The sequence below is a fragment of the Chiloscyllium plagiosum genome, chromosome 4 (genome assembly GCF_004010195.1).
Source record: "Chiloscyllium plagiosum isolate BGI_BamShark_2017 chromosome 4, ASM401019v2, whole genome shotgun sequence".
Classification (NCBI taxonomy): domain Eukaryota; kingdom Metazoa; phylum Chordata; class Chondrichthyes; order Orectolobiformes; family Hemiscylliidae; genus Chiloscyllium; species Chiloscyllium plagiosum.
The window spans coordinates 47,263,934-47,283,892 of NC_057713.1; the positions used below are offsets into that span (position 1 = coordinate 47,263,934).

At 40.3% G+C, this 19,959-nt stretch overlaps 1 protein-coding gene across 2 annotated transcripts in view; it reads right to left on the bottom strand.

Annotated features, from left to right (window-relative positions):
* Positions 1 to 7,271: 7,271 nt before the first annotated feature.
* Positions 7,272 to 19,959, bottom strand: part of lrrcc1 (leucine rich repeat and coiled-coil centrosomal protein 1) — a 196,018-nt gene continuing 183,330 nt past the window's right edge. For both annotated transcript variants that reach the window (XM_043688159.1, XM_043688160.1), the window contains one exon: positions 7,272 to 8,209. In XM_043688159.1, coding sequence (XP_043544094.1) covers positions 8,087 to 8,209 — 123 coding nt within the window. In that variant the 3' untranslated portion in view covers positions 7,272 to 8,086. The remainder of the gene's footprint in view (positions 8,210 to 19,959) is intronic.

A 19,959-nucleotide genomic window follows, 5' to 3' on the forward strand; every position in this document is an offset into this window, starting at 1 on the left:
CCACTTCCATTTAAAAGGACAAGGGAAGAAGATACATGAGAAAACTGCCATCTGCAAGTTTCCCTTTAAACTATGCACCATCCTAACTTGGAAATATATCGCTGTTCCTTCACTGTTCTTCAGTCAAAATCCTGGAATTCCATCCCTAATGGCACTATGAGTTAACCTTCAGTGCATAGACCGCTGCGGTTCAAGAAATCAGCTCACCTCCACCTTCTCAAGGGCGATTAGAGGCGGACAATAAATGCTGGCCAGCAAATAACACCCATGTAAAAAAAAAACATGCTTTGCTGCTGTACTGGAGGACTTCTATTACTTAGCAACTGTTATGGTGTTCCCATCCTTCATGGCTGTAATAGAGGATTCCTGGTACTTTGCAGGTGTAAAACATTACCTGTATTCTGTGGCTGTAAAGGTGTTTCCTTGCTTTGTGGTTGTACTGGAGGCTTTCCTGACTCGTGCAGCTGTTTAAGGCTTTAACCAATTTAATTCTGCATTGGGTCAGAATTGCGATGGCTTTCTTATTCTTTCGCAAATGACAACTGAGACAAGAAATCAGCATCTTTTGGGTTACCACAAGTTTATTCTTTGATGGAACCTTTGTAAAAATATAAAGCAACTGTTAACTACATTGGCTGGCAGTTAACTGGAATGTTTAGATTATTTTTAAAGCTCAGCTTTCCCCTCAGTGTGCTTGATGCAATCGTTCTTTTGGAAAGATTTCACTGACTTAGGTTAGGTAGCCTGACTGAAATACATTTGCAGAATGGTGAACCAAGGCCTCTAGCCTTTAGTGATGCTGTTATGTGAGGCTTCCTTTGGCAGATGCTGACATAAGACAGTTATACAAAAGATGCACAGAAACTGGTTAAGTGAGGAAGGAAGGCAGTTTAACTGAAGCATGCCATTTTAAAATGGATATATAATAACATACAAATTTGGAGTAGGAGTAGGCCATTCACCCCTTTCAGTGTCCTCTGCTTTCAATCTGATCATGACTGATCCTGGATGTAGGTTTGCTCACTGAGCTGAAAGGTTCATTTCCAGACGTTTCGTTACCTTACTAGATAACATCTTCAGTAGACCTCATGCGAAACATTGCCAAAAATTCTTGCTTTCTATTTATATGTTTGGGTTTCTTTAGGTTGGTGATGTCATTTCCTGTGGTGATATTATTTTCTGTGGTGAAGTCACTTCCTGTTCTTTTTCTCAGGGGGTGGTAGATGGGGTCTATTTCAATGTATTTGTCAATTGAATTCCGGTTGGAATGCCATGCTTCTAGGAATTTTCGTGTGTGTCTTTGTCTGGCTTGTCCTAGGATGGATGTATTGTGTCAGTCAAACTAGTGTCCTTCTTCGTCTGTATGTGAGGATACTAGTGAGAGAGGGTCATGTCTTTTTATGGCTTGTTGGTGTTCGTGTATCCTGGTGACTAGATATCTGCCTGTTTGTCCAATGTAGTGTTTGTTACAGTTCTTGCACGGTATTTTGTAAATGACGTTAGTTTTGCTCATTGTCTGTATAGGGTCTTTCAAACTCATTAGCTGCTGCTTTAGTGTGTTGGTGGGTTTGTGGGCTACCATGATGCCAAGGGGTCTGAGTAGTCTGGCAGTCATTTCACAGATGACTTTGATGTGGGGAGAGAGGCTAGGGTTTCTGGATGTGTTTTGTCTGCTTGTTTGGCTTTGTTGCTTACAGTTCTTGCACGGTATTTTGTAAATGACGTTAGTTTTGCTCATTGTCTGTATAGGGTCTTTCAAACTCATTAGCTGCTGTTTTAGTGTGTTGGTGGGCTACCATGATGCCAAGGGGTCTGAGTAGTCTGACAGTCATTTCACAGATGACTTTGATGTGGGGAGAGAGGCTAGGGTTTCTGGCTGTGTTTTGTCTGCTTGTTTGGCTTTGTTGCTGAGAAATTGACGGACTGTGTTGTATAAATAGAAAGCAGGAATTTTCAGCATTGCTTTGCATGAGGTCCACTGAAGATGTTACCTAGTAAGGTAACAAAACATCTGGAAATGAACCTTTCAGCTCAGCGAGCAAACCTATGTCCAAAACCTCAACCTGAGCTACAAATCTTCTCAAAACTCAGCCAATCCACCCTCACCTGGACAAAGTTAAAAATCACAACACCAGGTTATAGGCCAACAGATCTACTTGGAAGGACTAGCGTTCAGAGTGCTGCTCCTTCATCAGTTGGTTGTGGAGAATAAGATCATAAGGCACAGAATTTATGAAAAAACAATTCAGTGTCCTGCCACTGAAATGATACATTGAACAAACCTGGATTGTTAAGTCTTTCATTTTTAAAATGGGTTGCAGGTATCATTAATATGTAAATCCCAGAACTTCCTGTAAGGCACCTTCTTGAGATAACATAAGGCTTTATAACAAAAGGTGACATCCCAGCTCAGACAATGCATTAAAGGTGTGAGGTCAGAGTCTGTCTGTAGCCCAATCTTGAGTCAGACTGGTTCTATTTCAAAAATGGAGTTTACAAAATATCACATGTATTGACTACCTGCAGACTATTTTTTGTTCAAAAAATGCACAATATATCCGCAATTACAAATTGACCACTTTGGACTTGTGTGTGTACGCGCGTGCTCATGAGAGAGAAAAAGTCTACATCAGTGTGGTATATTTCTATGATTGTTTGTTAAGAGGTTTTATTTCTGTTGGTGTAAATATTGCTGAAAATCATAGCTGGGTACGAATAGTTAGATGTAAGGGAGAGAGAATTCCTCAAGTAGGGCACTATCAGAATCCTGGGAGACCCCTATTTCAGGTTTCCTTTCTAATGAAGGAACATTAAGCATGAGCACCTATTTATTTCTAATTTTGTTTCCTTTTTTTGGTTTGATTCCATGCTATGACTACACTCTGCATCTGGATGGTTGACAGGCTGGGAGATTGTGGGTTGGGCCTTGATTGACTGAATGCTTTATTATTGTGGAAGGTATAAATTGGCCAGAGCAAGGGGCAAAGCTTCAGCAGAAATCCAAAACTACATATAATAGTCCAGGTGTGGTCTCACTGAGGCCCTGTATAACTGCAGTAAGACATCCCTACCTCTGAACTTAAATCACCTTGCAATGAAGACCAATGTACCGTTTGCCTTTCCAATTTCTTGCTGCATCTGCCTGTTTACTTCCATTGACTGCTGTGCAGTGAACCCAGACCCCTTTGTACACCCACACTTCACAGTATATCTCCAATTAATTAATACTCTTCCTTTCACATCAAAATGCATTTCACATTTCGCCACATTATATTTCACTTGCTTAAATCACTTTGAAGTCTCGTTTGATCCTCCTCAAATCTGAAACCTACCCAGTTTATTGTTACTGTCAAATTTGAAAATGTTTCATTTGGTTTCCAAATCCAGGTCATTTACAGATATTGTGAATATCAGAAGCCCAAGCACTGATATTCCTACTAGTTACTGCCTGCCATTTGGGAAAAAAACTCATTTATTCCAATTCTCAATCCATGCCAATATATTACACATTATCCTACGTGCTTTAACTTTACCCACTAATCTCTTATGAGGGACCTTATCAAAAGCTTTCTGAAAATCCAAATAAACCACATCCACCAGTTCTTTCTCATACATTCTACTAATTATATTCTCAAAAAACTCCAATAATCCTTACTGATTACACAATTCCCAGTTCCTTACTTAGTACATAATCACCTGTTCTTTGGTTCTTCAATATATTGGTCTAAAAGAAAACATGAACATTCTTGTCAAAATTCACCTACATTTCAGAGTAGTGTTTGTTATGTGGAAACCACATGGGTTACCAGTACTTGCTAATTATATCAATATTGTTAATTGCGGTGATATTGCTGGAAGGAACAACTTGAATTGAACAGAAGTATTAACTGCAGTAAACTGTTTGAAAATACTGGGACCGACTGAGACCAGACAAGTAACCAGAGAGATAGGAATAATTCTGTATAAGATCACCCGCAGAACACAAAAACAAAGTCATGATGAACCTTTCCAAAACAATGTTTCAACCTCAACTAGAGCATTATTTCCAATTTTGGACATTTTACTTTGGGGAATGTGAAGCCTGAAAGAGGTCAGAAAAGATTTATGTGAATCATCTTGGACTTCAGTTACCTATTTTGATAGATTGACGAAACTGGGATTGTTCTCCTTTAACAAAGAATTGAGAGGATTAAGAGGAACCTTAAAAAAAGTGTTCATGTTCAAAAATTGTTTTTGGTTTGGAGGAAGATGCGAAAACTAGAGCACACAGATTTGCTGTAATTAAAAAAAATGAAAATTGAAATGAGGAAACATTTTCACACAGGGGTTTGTTTATGATCTTAGACACACTACAATCAGTTCTTCTATAACGTGATATTGCATTCTTGTGCAATCCTGTGTTATAGAAAAATCTCATTTTAGAAACAACGTTTAAAGCGTTGGTGATGTAATTGCGTTACTGCCAACACATGTTTAAAATTTTCATGCTTTAGAAATAATGACCCCAAATTGTCAATTGCATTACAGTGAATTTGTGTTGATGAAATGTGTATTATAGCAGAATGACCTGTATTTGAAAAGATAGTGGTGGCAGATTCAATTGTGACATGCAAAAGGGAACTTGAATGGAAGAGCAAAAATGCAGGCTACAGGGAAAGGGTCAGTGAGTGGAACAAGTTAAATTGATCTTGTAGAGCACCCCAGCCATTCAGAACTTCTCCTTCTGTGCTTATGTGACTCCATTTCTGAGTGAGGACGAGGGAATTGGTTAGTTTAGTTGGTTTAATGGCTGGTTTGCAATGCAGAATGATGCTAATAACATGCCAATTAAATTCTTGCATAAGCTGAGGTTACCATGAAGGTCCCACCTTCTCAACCCTGCCCTTACCTGAGGTGTGGTGATCCTCTGGTTAAACTCACTACCAGTCGTCTCTCTCAAATGAGAGAGAGCAGCCGTATGGTCTGCTGGGACCATGGCAACTTTACCTTTAATTTTGTTGATCTCGGCTTGAAAAGTATAAATTGTTCTCAAACACCACCATGTGGTCATACCCAGCAATTGTACAAACCTGACAGCAGACTGTTGCAGTCTGCTACAATATTGGGAAGTAGAAAGTGAGGACTGCAGATGCTGGAGATCAGAGTCGAGAGTTTGGGCTAGAAAAGCACAGCAGGTCAGGCAGCATCAGCCCTCCATCATTCCTGATGAAAGGCTTATGCCCGCAACGTTGATTCTCCTGCTTCTAGGATGCTGCCTGACCTGCTGTGCTTTTCTAGCACCACACTCTCAACTACAATATTGGGAAGTTCCGCTCAGCATCAGAGACAAAATGATTTTCAGACAATTCACAATATATTGAACTTAATATTATAACTGATGATCTATCTTGGACTAGTTTATGAGAAGTTGAAAGATCTGAATTTAGGAGGATTACAGTATATGATACAAAGAGAAATCTCAATGTTTGACTGAAATGCTCATAATAAATAAGAGTAATTGAAAACTACACACTGAAATGTAAAACAAAAAGGATATAGACAGTTATTAATGACCATAAGGCATGTTTCTGCATCAGACTTTATGATTCTGTGAAAATGATGAGGGAAAAATGTTGAAAGATAGAATTAATATGTTGTTATACATTAAAGTAAGGAAAGTTAAATGAATTTCAGAAGGAAAGAGCTATATTTGTCTACCCTGAATGTACTCTATTGTTTACTACTGCATTTCAAAGTAGTAACTGTTGAACTGTTAATCAAGGCTGACCATACAGTTGTGTCTAGCTTCTGGGTGAAACAATGAGGGCCCTAATATACCATTGCATACTTGTGCATAAAGTTTTATCAAGCTTCAATGATTTGATAACAAAAGCAAAAGGTTTCCAATCTTTGATTAGAGAAATAATGATACAGAAATTAAGACATCTTTAAGAAAACTTAATTCATTGTTACTCAGTATTGAGATGTTCAGTTCCAGAGTGACTGGAATTCGCGAGAGGGTATTTTGAGAATTCGGTAACTTTCTCTTGTAATCCAGTTGCTGGCAAAATAATTTGCTTCCTCTGGGGTTACCTGGTTACTGACAGAGGGCACAACATGAATGGTACTTCTGGGAACATATTCAGAAAACAATACCAAAGATCAAAATTAACAATAATCCGCTAACCTAACTTGCTGGAGCACTGCTGTCATAACATCTGGGACCTCAGCATTTGACCTTTCAAACGCTATAGCAGAGTACCATGTATCTGGCAAAGCTCATCTCATTCACATATCTTGTGGTCACTCAACTAAATACAACAATATGTTCCTGGACTCATCACCTCTCTCCTAGCTTGCGGTCGTTGAAAGATTACTCCCCCACACATTCACCAATTCATAAAAATGAACAAGCTGGTTGAAACCATCTGTGCTGCACCTCACTCACCAACTCTATGATGATTTGTTCAATCGACCTACTGCCTGTATTCTACATGTGTCCCAAATTGAGTAACCTGCCCGAGTAAGATCTACCAGCTCACATCCTTTGAATCAAGGTACTGGAAACATAAGAACTCAATGACAAGTTCTGTGACAAACCTTGTCTGGGGAATGGCATGCTTTGAATGATGAAAGTGAAAGAGAGCTCTGCTAAACAGGTTCAGGACAAGACAAGGCCCTTGATATTAAGGTTATAAAGTATAAATGCTGGAAACATGTTTCCTCTTGTGCAGAGTCTCGAACAAGGATTACTATTTTAGAATAATGGATCAACTAGTTAGGATTTAGAAAAGGGTAGATTTTCTTAAATGGTTGTGAATCTTTTAAATTATCTATCTAAGTTCTCAATCATTTGAGTATACTCAAGATAGTGAAAGAATTAAGAGATATGAGAATAGTGCTAGAGGTGGCACTAAGGTAGAAATCAGCTATGCTCTTATTGAAAGAGAACAATATAGAAGGACTAAATGATCTCTTATTTTTTATTTTATTATTTTCTTATTTTTTAATGCTGATATGACAATGGATTTGGAAAGACTATAATAGTGACTTTGGACCAAAAGAATGATAATTTAGAAGCAACCATTCCCTCAATTAGATTTTACATGGAAGCTTGTAGGTATCAAATACTTATAATTTAAAAATTACATTACAAATGTAAAGGAATGAACAAACAGATGATAAAGTTAATAATTTTATTGAGTACAAAATATTATTTTTACATCTTTTAATAAATAAAACTTAACACATATTTACAAATGTAATTATGAAGGTTAAACTAACCAGTAAAAGTAACTTATAAAAATGTCAGATTTATATTTTTATATTCTCCCAAACATTTATGCTATATATGAACAGCACAGCCAGGCACATATATTCTATTTACTTTTCCTCCTTCCCTTTCATACTTTACAAGAGGAGGTATGAATGCTCATGTAGATGTACATTCAAATCAATTTTTGTCTCCAGTGATAGTCAAACGTCTTACACCTTTTTATGGTTCAGTATCATATTGTTAGACACAGTTAACCAGTGAGTTAGCATGACTGAATTTTTCTTTTACGTAAAAATCTAATGGTGTGAATTGAAAAAAATTAATATGGATGCATGTTTTGACATCAAATTAAATTGATGCTTAATGAAGACAGCAAGAAGCTCTAAGCAGCATAAAATTTTCACATTAAAGTATATCCATGACACAAAAGAATCTTGGAATCATGATGAACCATAACTTAAAGAAACAACTAAACTTTTCTATTGATTTCTGTCAATTTTATTCCTTTCCTAATCTCTAGCCATTGCTCATGCTGCTATATTGTTCAAACAGAGAAGTACTGTAATACTCCAAGGGGTTTGTACTAGATATTTACCCACCTGCCTATATATTGTAAAGTTAATTGTAATGTTTATTTGGCTTACAAGAGACAGCACAAATCAGGGATTGAGTTTAGGGTCATACTAATCTGTATTCTACATCACATCAAATTGGGTAATAAGCCAAAGGAGATTCATTATCCAGGCATACAAATGGAGATGACAGTAACTTTCAAAACAATATCAATTTGGCAACTTGGATTTTATCATTGCTTGCCTGTCTATTTTAGTGTCACAATTCTTCTTTGATATCATTGAGGGCACTAGTTAGCTTCCGGATCTTTTCCTCCATGGATTTTTTGGCATTTGTTGTTTCTTGGAGAAGCTGTCGCATTTCTTCCTCCACTTCATAGACCTAAAGGATTTGTATTTTATCTTATCAAAATATACATCAAGCTCTATACAAAATATACATCTTATCAAAATGTATAACATCAAGCTCTGTACTAAGAACAATGTACCCAAAATGATAAGATAAAGAAACTTAAGTGTATAAACTGAGTTTAAAGAGTTACCATGTTAAATATTACATAACACATTATCAGTTACAAATATACAAATTACTGCAGTTGAGGGGACTGAGTGCAATATTCACTTCATTGAGTGGGGGAGTTTGTGTTAATTTAGTTCTTGAAACCTAACCTGGTCCATAATTATCTATGCAGGTTATTTGTTTTGCCTGCATCTTAGACAGGCTAATACACTGCCATGAGAGTTTAAATTCTTGGATTCTTTGTACCAGGAGGCACGTCTCCTGATTTTGGTCAGTTGTCTGAACAGGTGGGTGTGACCGTGGATGAAGCAGATAAGGTAATCCTGAGGGCAACATTGCAGGTGTATCAGCCTCTGTAATTATCCAGTAGATTTGAGGCCCTTTCTGCTTGTTTAGTTGAGAATGGGGGATGCAGGATGGATGAGCAACCTCAGCATGGTACAGGAAGCTATTTAAGTGAGGGAAGTAACATGGAACATAGTGGTAGTAAGGGATATTATAGTGAAGGGGATTGACAATGTTCTCTGCAGGAAAAAGCAAAGTTCAGAATTTGTTGAGAAGTTCAGATGTTGTTGAGATGTTCAGGATATCTCTCAAGGACATAGAAAGAGATTCTGCATATATGGATTGGGGAGTCAGGCATTAAATTAAAGAAGTAGAACCTCAAAGGTTATAATCTGAATTATCATCGGAACCACGTGCAAATTGGCATAGGGTACATGAAATAAGATAGATACATATATGGCTCAAAGACTGATATGGGGGATGGTCCAGTTCATGTGGAAAGCAGGGAGCGTATTGGGATGAACTACATCTGAACTGTCCTGAGGCCAGTAATTCTTGAGAACTACGCAACTAGAAATTAGAGAGGGCTTTAAAATAAATAATCGGTCAAGGGATTAAATATGGAAAGATGTAGTATATCGAAGAGTAGTCACAGTCAGAAGCATTTATTTAAGATAGAATTAATAGTCATGTGGAAAAGTATGATTTGATTCAGAAGAGTCACCATGATTTGTTAAGGGAAAATCACTTTCAACTAACTTGGTGGAGATTTTCTGAAGGGATCATTCAGAGAATTGATGAGGGGAATTAATACTGTGCCACACAGTTGACTTGAGGAGAGCTAAAGGCCTTGGAATAAAAGGGATAGTAGCGATGTTGATAGAAATTTGGCTTAGGGATAGAAAAGAGAATAATGGTTATTGGGATATTTTTGGCTGGAAGGAAGTTTACCATAGAGTTCCCCAGGAGTGGATATTATAGATATGTTTTTCCTGATATATATAAATGATCTAGACCTTGGTATGCAGGGGACACTTTCAAAATTTGTGGATGACAATACTTGCAAGCATTGTGTACAGGGTATTGCAAGGAGGACAGTGTAGAACTTTAAATGTTACCCCTCAGTCTCCACTGTTCAAAGGGAAACAACAATGACCTATTCAAACTAGAATCATAGAATCCCTACAGTGTGGAAGCAGGCCATTCGGCCCATTGAGTTCACACCGACCCTCTAAACAGCATCCCACCCTGACTCACCACCCCCTACCCTATCATGCACTCCAGCATTTCCCATGGCTAATTCACCTAGCCTGCATATCCTTGGACACTACAGACAATTTAGTGTGGCGCGATCTACCTAATCTGCACATCTTTGGACCGTGAAAAGAAACCGGAGCACCCAGAAGAAATCCATATGAGTGAATTAGTAAACTCCACACAGACCAGTTGCCCAAGGGTGGAACCAAACCTGGATCCCTGGTGCTTTGAGGCAACACTACTAGCCACTGAGTTACTGTGTCACCAATCTAGCTTTAATTTTCAAGCCATGGCAATGTCTCTGCAAATCTCCTCTGCACTCTCTCTCAAGTAATTATTTTCTTTCTGTAGTGTGGTGACCAGAACTATGCAAAGCTCCGGCAAAGACATAACCAGTATTGTGTAGAGTTCCAGTATTACATTTCTGCTTTGGTAGTCAAAGTTGAAAATCACACAACACAGGTTATAGTCCAACAGGTTTATTTGAAAGTACAAGCTTTTGGAGTAGTGATCCTTCACCAAATAGCTAGTAGGGCAGGATCATAGCACACAGAACTTATAATAAAAGATCAAAGTGTCATACAACCGATGCAGTGTATTGAATAAACCTAGATTGCTGTTAAGTCTTTATTCACTTAGAATGGGTTGCAGGTTTCGATTCATTAATATGTAACTCCCAGAATTTGTTTCAAGAAACATTCCTGAGATAACTTAAGGTTTTATCAAAAAAAAAAGGTAACATCTCAGCTCAGACAATGCATTAAAGGTGTGAGGTTAGACTCTGTCTGTATTCTAACCTTGAGTCAGATTGGTTCTATTTCCAAAGTAGGAATTTACAAAATGTCACTGACGGCCTACAGATTGTATGCTTTTTGAACAAAATAAAATGTATCTGCAAATACAAACCTGCAAATGCAAATATACCCCATAGACATATGTATGTGCGCGCACGCACGTGTAAGGGAGAGAGAGGAGTATGTGTGTGTTTGTATGTGTGGGAGAGACAGTATGTATGTGTGTGAACGTGACGGATTATATGCCTGTGAGAGGATGTGCACGTGAATGAGTGTGTGTGTGTGTGTATCTGAGAGAGCATGTGTATGAGAGAGGGTCTGCGTGTGTGTGTGTGTGATCTTGTGGAAGAATGTGTGCTTGTGTGTGAGAGTGTGTATAGTATAGTGGGGTCATCTTTAGTGTGACATGAACCCAAGATCTCAGTTGACGCCACCTTATGGGTACCAAACTTGGCCATCAACCTCTGTTTAGCGTCTCTGTATCCCCAAGTCTGCTTTGGAGGACGGTCACCTGAAGATCTAAGGCTGAATGTCCTTGACCACTGAAGTGTTCCCTGACTGGGAGGGAACATCCCTTTCTGGCAATTGCTGCGCAGTGTACATTCATCTGTTGTCATAGCATTTGCTAGGTCTCGCCAATGTATCATGCCTCAGGGCGTTTTTCCCTGCAGAGTTTGAGATAGACAACATTGGCCAAGTCACATGAGTACCTGCCGCGCATGTGGCAGTACGCATGTCAACACTCTCGACACGTCTTGCAGATGGTTGCCATGATGGGGTTGCTGGTGTTGTGTTCGATGTTGTCCTGAAGGTTGGGCTGTTTGCTGCAAACAATGTTCTGTTTAAGGTTTGGTGTTTGTTTAAAGGCGAGAAGTGGAGGCGTAGGGAAGATCTTGGTGAGGTGCTCATCCTTATCGATAATTAGTTGCAGGCTGCAAAGAATGTGGCATAGTTTCCCAGCTCCTGGGAAGTACTGGACAATGAAGGATACCCTATCGGTCGTATCCTGTGTCTGTCTCCTGACATTACGGTTTCTCATTGTGGCACATTGAAACTGGCGATCGATGAATTAGGCATCATATCCTGTTCTTATGAGGGCAACTTTCAGCACCTTCAGGTGTCTGTCACGTTCCTCCTCATCTGAACAGATCCTGCCCTTGACACAGCCAAAGAAGTTGTGTTTCTTCAGAAGGCAAGAATCCCCCTACACGAGAAGTATGTGGGATGAGAGTGTATAGGGTACTCTGAAGGACTGGATTAAAAGTCTTCATCAATGAGTTTAGTTCACAGGTAACAGTCATACCTCTCACAAACTCCTTTATCATCTCGTGCACCAACTCTATAGCAGGTGCCATTACCATGAAATTGAGATAGAGTCCATATTCTCAGCATGCACTCAAGATACAGCACTACAGTTACGAGACACTGCAAAGTGGATGAGGCGATGGAACTACACCTAAATGCACAGCAAGAAGAAGAAACTGGAGGAATTTGGCATCACCACCAGCAGTAGCCAAGCCTCCCAAGGGGAAATTGATTGTCAACTTATCAGACCAGACCCTTCAACTGGAAGAGATAGAAATTCTCAGTTGAGGGCTCAGTTTCTGCCCCACCATCAAAATCTCCCCCATTGGTCTTGTGGCAGACACGGAGGAATTCATCAGACAAATGAGACTCCAGGAATTCTTTCAAGATGTCAGCAACTAGCCCAATGAGACAACTGACGAACTAGAACAGTCATCACAAAGATCCGTAATGGAACAACCAAGGGAGGAGTCAATTTGGTCCCCTCTGCAGGGCTGCTGCCCCAGGCTTGACATGTATGCTAAAAACGTCAGGAAATGTGTCAATGCCAGATTCATCAGTCACACCCACAAGGTAGAGCAAAATGTCACCTGATCACAATGCAACGTCATCCATGCTCTCAAAACCAATCGCAATATTGTCATCAAACCAGCAGACAAAGGAGGAACCATCGTCATTCAGAATAGAACTGACCACTTCAAGGAAGTGTACCAACAACTGAACAACCAGGAACACTATAGGCAACTACCGGCTAATCCGACCAAAGAACACAGCAGTGAACCAAAAACATTGATCAGGACTTTTGACCCAGTCCTTTAAGGTATCCTATGCACTGTCATCCCACGTATCTCTTGTGTATGGAACTTCTACTATTTTCTCAAGAAACACAAAGCCAACACACCTGGACGTCCCACCGTTTCAGGTAATGGGACCCTGTGTGAGAACCTCTCTGGCTGTGTCGAGGGCATTTTGAAACCTATTGTACAGGGGACCCTCAGCATCCATCACGATTTCTTACAGAACCTGAACACCTATGGACCAGTCGAACCAGAGTTATTCGTTATCACAATGGACGTTTCGGCACTCAACACCAGCATCCCCCACAATGACTGCATTCTTGCAACAGCTTCAGCACTCAATACCAATAACTGCCAATCTCCAGGCACCAATCCTACAACTGATATGCTTCATTCTCAACCACAATATCTTCACATTCGACAACCAGTTCTTCATCCAGACACACGGAATAGCCATGGGGATCAAATTTACACCTCAATATGCCAATATTTTCATGCACAAGTTCGAACAAGTCGTCTGTGCTGCACAGGACCTCCAACAAACACTATACACCAGATAATTGACGACATTTTCTTCCTCTAGACCCATGGTAAGGAGTCACTGAAACAACTACACAGTGACATCAACACGTTTCATCCCACTATTAGACTTATCATGGACTACTTTTTAGAATCAGTCTTATTCATGGACACACTCATCTCCATCAAGTACGGGCACCTCAGTACCTCACTCTACTGCAAGCCCATGAATAACCTCATGACGCTGCACTTTGAGCTTCCACCCTAAACATATTAAAACAGCCATCCCCTATGGACAAACCCGATGCAAACACAGGACCTGTTCAGATGAGGAGGAAGGTGACAGACACCTGAAGGTGCTGAAGGGCGCCCTCATAAGAACAGGATACGATGCCTAACTCATTGATCGCTGGTTCCAATGTGCCACAATGACCTTCTCAGGAGACAGACACGAGATATGACCCATAGGGTACCATTCATTGTCCAGTACTTCCCAGGAGCTGAGAAACTATGCCACATTCTTTGCAGCCTGCAAAACATTATTGATGAGGATGAGCACCTCACCAAGATCTTCCCTACGCCTCCACTTCTCGCCTTTAAACAACTGCCAACCTTAAACAGACCATTTTTTGCAGCAAACTGCCCAGCCTTCAGGACAACATTGAACACAACACCATACAACTCCATCGTGACAACCACTGCAAGACATGTTAGAATGTTTACATGGACACTACCATTACATGTAGGGACACCAACCACCACATTTATGGCAGATACTTATGTGACTTGGCCAATGTTGTCTATCTAAAATGCTGCATGCAAGGATGCGCTGAGGTATGGTACATTGGCAAGACCTAGCAGATGCGATGACAACGGATGATTGTTCACCACACAACAATCGCCAGACAGGAATGTTCCCTCCCAGTCGGGGGTCACTTCAGCAGTCAAAGATATTTGGCCTCAGATCTTCAGGTGACCGTTCTCCAAGGCGGACTTCAGCATATGCAACAACACAGAGTTGCCAAGCAGAGGCTAATAGCCATGTTTGGTACCCATGAGGATTGCCTCAACCAGGATCTTGGGTTCATGTCATACTACAGGTGACCCCACTGCACAATACACTCTCACACACACACACAGACACTCTCTCATACACATGCTGTCTCTCAGACACACACCACCAGACTCACGCACAATCCCTCTCACAGGCACATACTCCATCACACGCACACACACACTCACTCTCTCTTCCCCTCACACACACACACACGTCTATGGGGTAGATTTGTATTTGCAGATACATTCTATTTTGTTCAAAAAGTACACAATCTGTAGGCAGTCAGTCCAGGTGAAATTTTATAAATTCCTACTTTGACAATCGAACCAGTCTGACTCAAGGCTGGAATATAGACAGACTCTAACCTCACACCTTTAATGCATCTGAGCTGAAATGTTACCTTTTTAATAAAATCTTAAGTTATCTTGGGAATATGACTTGAAAGGAATTCTGGGGTTTACACATTAATGAATCAAAACCTGCAACTCATTCTAAATGATTAAAGACTTAACAGCAATCTAGGTTTGTTCAATGCATCACATCAGTTGTGTGACACTTTGATTTTTTAACTAGAAATCTGTATCCCTTGTTCCTGCCCCACTGGCTAGCTGACGAAGAAGCAGCACTCTGAAAGCTTGTACTTCCAAATAAACTTGTTGGGCTATAACCTGGTGTTGTTTTAACTTTGTTCACCCCAGTCCAACACAGTCACCTCCACATCATTGGTATTCAAAATCTCATTGAATAAAGAAAAGTATCCTATTTACCTCCTTTTTCACCTTGTCTAACTGTTATGTCAAATTCAGGAGCTCTGGACATGTATTCTGAGGTATTTCTTTCCTCTGCCGCTCTCAAACCCTCCCGGTTGTCATGTACTCACTAAATTTGTTTCATCTCCCCAATAACATGTGCCACTTATCCATCCCCTCAAACAAATCATTGAAATCTACCTGCAGTTAATAGCCACTGTCTTCACCATCAATTATATGGCCATATTTTGACCATCTGCAAACTTCCCACACTTAAGTCTAAGTCATTAACATACACCACAACCAGCAAGAGACCCAACACTGAGCCCTCTGGAAATCACTTTCCAATCACAGAAACATCCATCGACATTGCCCTTTATTTCTTGTCACTGAGTCAATTTTGGTCTGCCTTGTCACATATCTCTGCATCACAAAGGGTTTCATTTTTCTGCCATTGGATTGAATGTTTTATGTCTCATTCTGGTTGAAAGAAGTCAGGAAAAGCAAGTCAATATTCCTGGCGATATGATTTTCATACGAACATTGCGCAGAATAAAAAAAAGACAAACAAGAACGTTACCAGAGATTGAACATAGTAGGTATGGGGAAAGGTTGAAGAGGCTTGAATTGGTTTCCTTAGAGCACAGGAGGCTGATGAGTTACTTAATTGATTTGTACAAAATAATGAGGGGCTGAGATAGAGGGGACAGGGAAGATCTGTTTCCCTTAACAGAGACGTTGGCTTATGAGTGGACACACATTTATGGTGATTGGTAGAACAATTGGAAGAGACATGAGGAAAAGGATTTCCAGAGGGTGGCTGGAATTTGCTGACTAGTTTAAATATATTCTATATCAACCTGTTCAGAGATGTCACAACTGATCTCTTGCAGCAGATGAGACTTGAACCCATGTCTCCTGGTCCAGAGGTAGGGACATTATTCTGGGTCACAAGAGCCCCGGGGAAAAAAAACTTTCAATAATCTCTTCTTATTTCTGTGCAATACTTGACGATTTTTTTTGTTAAAACTGAAGGCAGAACAGGATATCCTAGCCAATGTTTCTGCTTCAACAAACGCCACCGAAAATGGATAAAATGGCCATTTATTCATTTGAGTGTTTTGAGGTCTCGCCGTGTATATTTTGGCTGGTATATTTATTTAGTTAAAAACTGTAACGATGTCTTAATAAGCAGAGAAAATAGGAGTAAGGCATTAAAAATGATTATTCAACTCAGTTTCTCGTTTCTCCCCAAACCGTGACACTTAAGAAAGAAATGCATCCAAGTCCTTCTTGAAAGCATTCAATATTTGGGTCTCAGCCACTTTCTCTAGGCTCATCATTCAATGGATAAAGAAATTTTTCTTCATCCCAGTCCTAAATGGCTTACCAACAATCCCTAGACTGTGACCCCTGGTTCTGGATTCTCTGGTGTTCAGGCACACCTTTCCTGCATTTAAGCTGTCTTGTCCTGTTAGAATTTTATAGGCTTTTATGATAGTCCCTCTCATTCTTCTAAACTCCAATAAATATTGTCCTAACCGATCCAGTCACTCTTCATTTGTCAGTCCTGTCATATCAGAAATCAGTCTAGTAAACCTTTGTTGCATTCTCACTGTAACCAGAACATTTTTCCTTTGATAAGGAGACCAAAACTACACACATAATCAGGCATGGTGTCACCAAGGCTCTGTACAATTCTAGCAAGACAAACCTGCTTGGGTTCTCTCGCAATGAAGGCCAACATAAGTTTTGCTGTCTTCACCATCTGATGTACCTGTGTGCTTACTTTCAATGACTGGAGTACAAGGACACCAAGGCCTCACTGTACATTCTCCTTTCTCAATTTATAGCCATTCAGATAACAATCTATTTTCCTTTTTTGTAACCAAAGTGGATAACTTCACATTTATTCACGTTATACTTCATCTGCCATGCATTTGCCCATTCAATCAACTTGTCTAAATAACACTGAAACACCTCTGCATTCTCCTCACAATTCACTCTCCTACAGAGATTTGTCTCATCTGCAAATCAGGAACTATAACATTTAGCTCCCTTATGTAAATCATTAATATAAATTGTATTAATATATAATAATAGCTAAGGTTCAAGCACTGAACCCTGTGATGCCCACTAGTCACTGGCTGCATCTCGGAAGATGACCGTTTATTTTTACTTAATGAGACAATGGCTGATCAGCATTTATTGCCCATCCCTAGTTGCCCTTGTGAAGATGGTGGTGAACTGCCTTCTTGAACAGGTGCAGTCCATGCACTGTACGTTGATCCGAGAAAGGGCATTCCAGGATTTTGACCCAGTGACAGTGAAGAAATGGCGATATATCTCCAAGTCCAATCAATGGGAATCATTAAGATGTTGATAATGGGGGATTTAGTGATGGTAATAAAATTGAATGTCAAGGTATGGTGGTGAGATAGTATTTTATGGAAGTGGTTATTGCCTAGCATTTGTCTGGCAAGAAGCCTACTTGCCACTTGTCAGTCCCAAGCCTGGATATTGTCCACATCTTGTTCCATTTGAATATTGGCTGCTTCAGTCGCAAGTGGTACTGAACATTGATTTCTCTTCAATGATTGCACAGAGTTAATGTTTTGGGTCTGGTGATCCTTCCTCAGAACTGAGCCTGAAACGTTAACTCTGATTTCTCTTTACAGGTGCTTCTGGACCTGCTCAGCTTTTCCAGCAACTTCTGTTTTTGTTTCTGATTCACAGTTCTTTTGATTTTTATTGTCCAATCATTGGTGAACATCTCCACTTCTGACATTTTCATGGAGGGAAGGTCATTGATGAAGCAGATTAAAATGGCTGGGCTGAGGACACTACCCCGAGGAACTCCTTCAGAGATGTCCTGGAGCTGAGAGGACTGATCTCTAACACCCACAACCATCTTGCTCTGTGCCAGGTATGACTCCAAGTGGAGTTTTCCCCCTTTGAGTTTATCCATTGATTCCAGTTTTGCTAAGGTTCCTCAATGCCACACTCAGTTAAATGCAGCCTTGTTATCAAGGGCTGTTAGTCTCACCTCACCTCTGGAATTCAGCTCTTCTGTCCATGTTTGAACCAAAACGGTAATGCAGTCAAGAGCTGAATGGTCCTGGCAGAACCCAATAGGGCATCATGCACCAGATTATTGCAAAGCCAATGTTGCTTGATAGCACTGTTGACGACATCTTGCATCACTTTATTGATGACTGGGAGTAGACGGGTGGGACAGCAATTAGCCAGGTTGGATTAATCCTGCATTTTGTGTATAGAATATACACTTGGGCAATTTAAAATACAGTAGCCTTTGTTGTCACACATACTCAACGAGTCGTAGTGAAACGTTTATCCATCGCCAATTGCAGTGCCAACCTAGGTACAAAAATATCTAGGCACAGGTTCTTTTATTACAAGATTTGTTACAGAAATAAAATGTCCAGCATTACAGAAAATAGTTCAGCAGATCACGCTGGCATTCAGCTTCCAAACTGCACTGGGCCCTGGCTCCACACAGTGCTGCCGACATGCCACGCTGAGAGGCTGCTGCACCAGGTCGGGAGGTAGCTATGGGAGGCTGCAACTCCAGGCTGGGAGTTGCTGCTGGAGGCCAGACTCAAAGGGAGAGAAAAAAAAAGAGGAAGAAGAAAATACTCTGAGGAAGTAAAAGAGAAGAGAAAGAAGAAAAGAAGCAGCACGGGCAGAGCGGACAAGCTCCATCTGGAGCATCCTACTCTGCTGCAATCTTGCAACACATCTCATTTTCCACATTATCGGGAAGATGCCAGTGTTGTAACTGTACTGGAACAGCTTCGCTGGGGTGTGAAAAGTTATGGAGCACAAGTCTTCAGTAATATTCAGTACCATTGCTCAGTTTTCTATATGACAACTAGTTTCCTATCCATATACAGTACTCCCAATCGCATGCACTTTAACCTTACATGTAAATCTCCTTTACAAGATCTTACCAAATTCTTAAAGTCTAAATAATCCACATGCACCATCTCGCTACCATCAACTCCACTAGTTACATCCTCAAAAGGTTCCAGTAGATTTGTCAATTATGATTTCCCTTTCATTAATCCATGTTGATTCTGCCTAATGCTATCAGCTTTCTCAGTGTTCGAGAGTCTGTAGAATTTTGAAAGCTGACCACTAAAGCATCCATTATGTTTAGGCCCACTTCCTTAGACTACCTGGCCTTTAATCTCATCAATTTTCCCAACACTATTTTCCTATTAATACTGATATCTCTTAGATTTTCCATTTATTAGACTCTGTGATCCTAAACATGCTTGAGACGTGATTTGCGTTCTCCTTTGTGAAGACAAAACCAAAATATATATTTAGTTGGTTTGCTATCTCTTTTTTCCTCATTATAACTTGCTCTGTCCTGATTATAATGGATCTAAATTATAGAGAGAATCATAGAGATGTACAGCATGGAAATAGACCCTTTGATCCAACCTATCCATGCTGACCAGTTATCCCAACCCAATCTAATCCCACCTGCCAGCACCCGGCCCATATCCCTCCAAACCCTTCCTATTCATTTTCCCATCCAAATGCCTCTTAAATGTTGCATTTGTACCAGCCTCCACCACTTCCTCTGGCAGCTCATTCCATACACGTACCACCTTCTGCGCGAAAAAGTTGCCCCTTAGGTCTCTTTTACATCTTTCCCCTCTCACCCTAAACCTAAATGTTGCATTTGTACCAGCCTCCACCACTTCCTCTGGCAGCTCATTCCATACACGTACCACGTTCTGCGCGAAAAAGTTGCCCCTTAGGTCTCTTTTACATCTTTCCCCTCTCACCCTAAACCTATGCCCTCTAGTTCTGGACT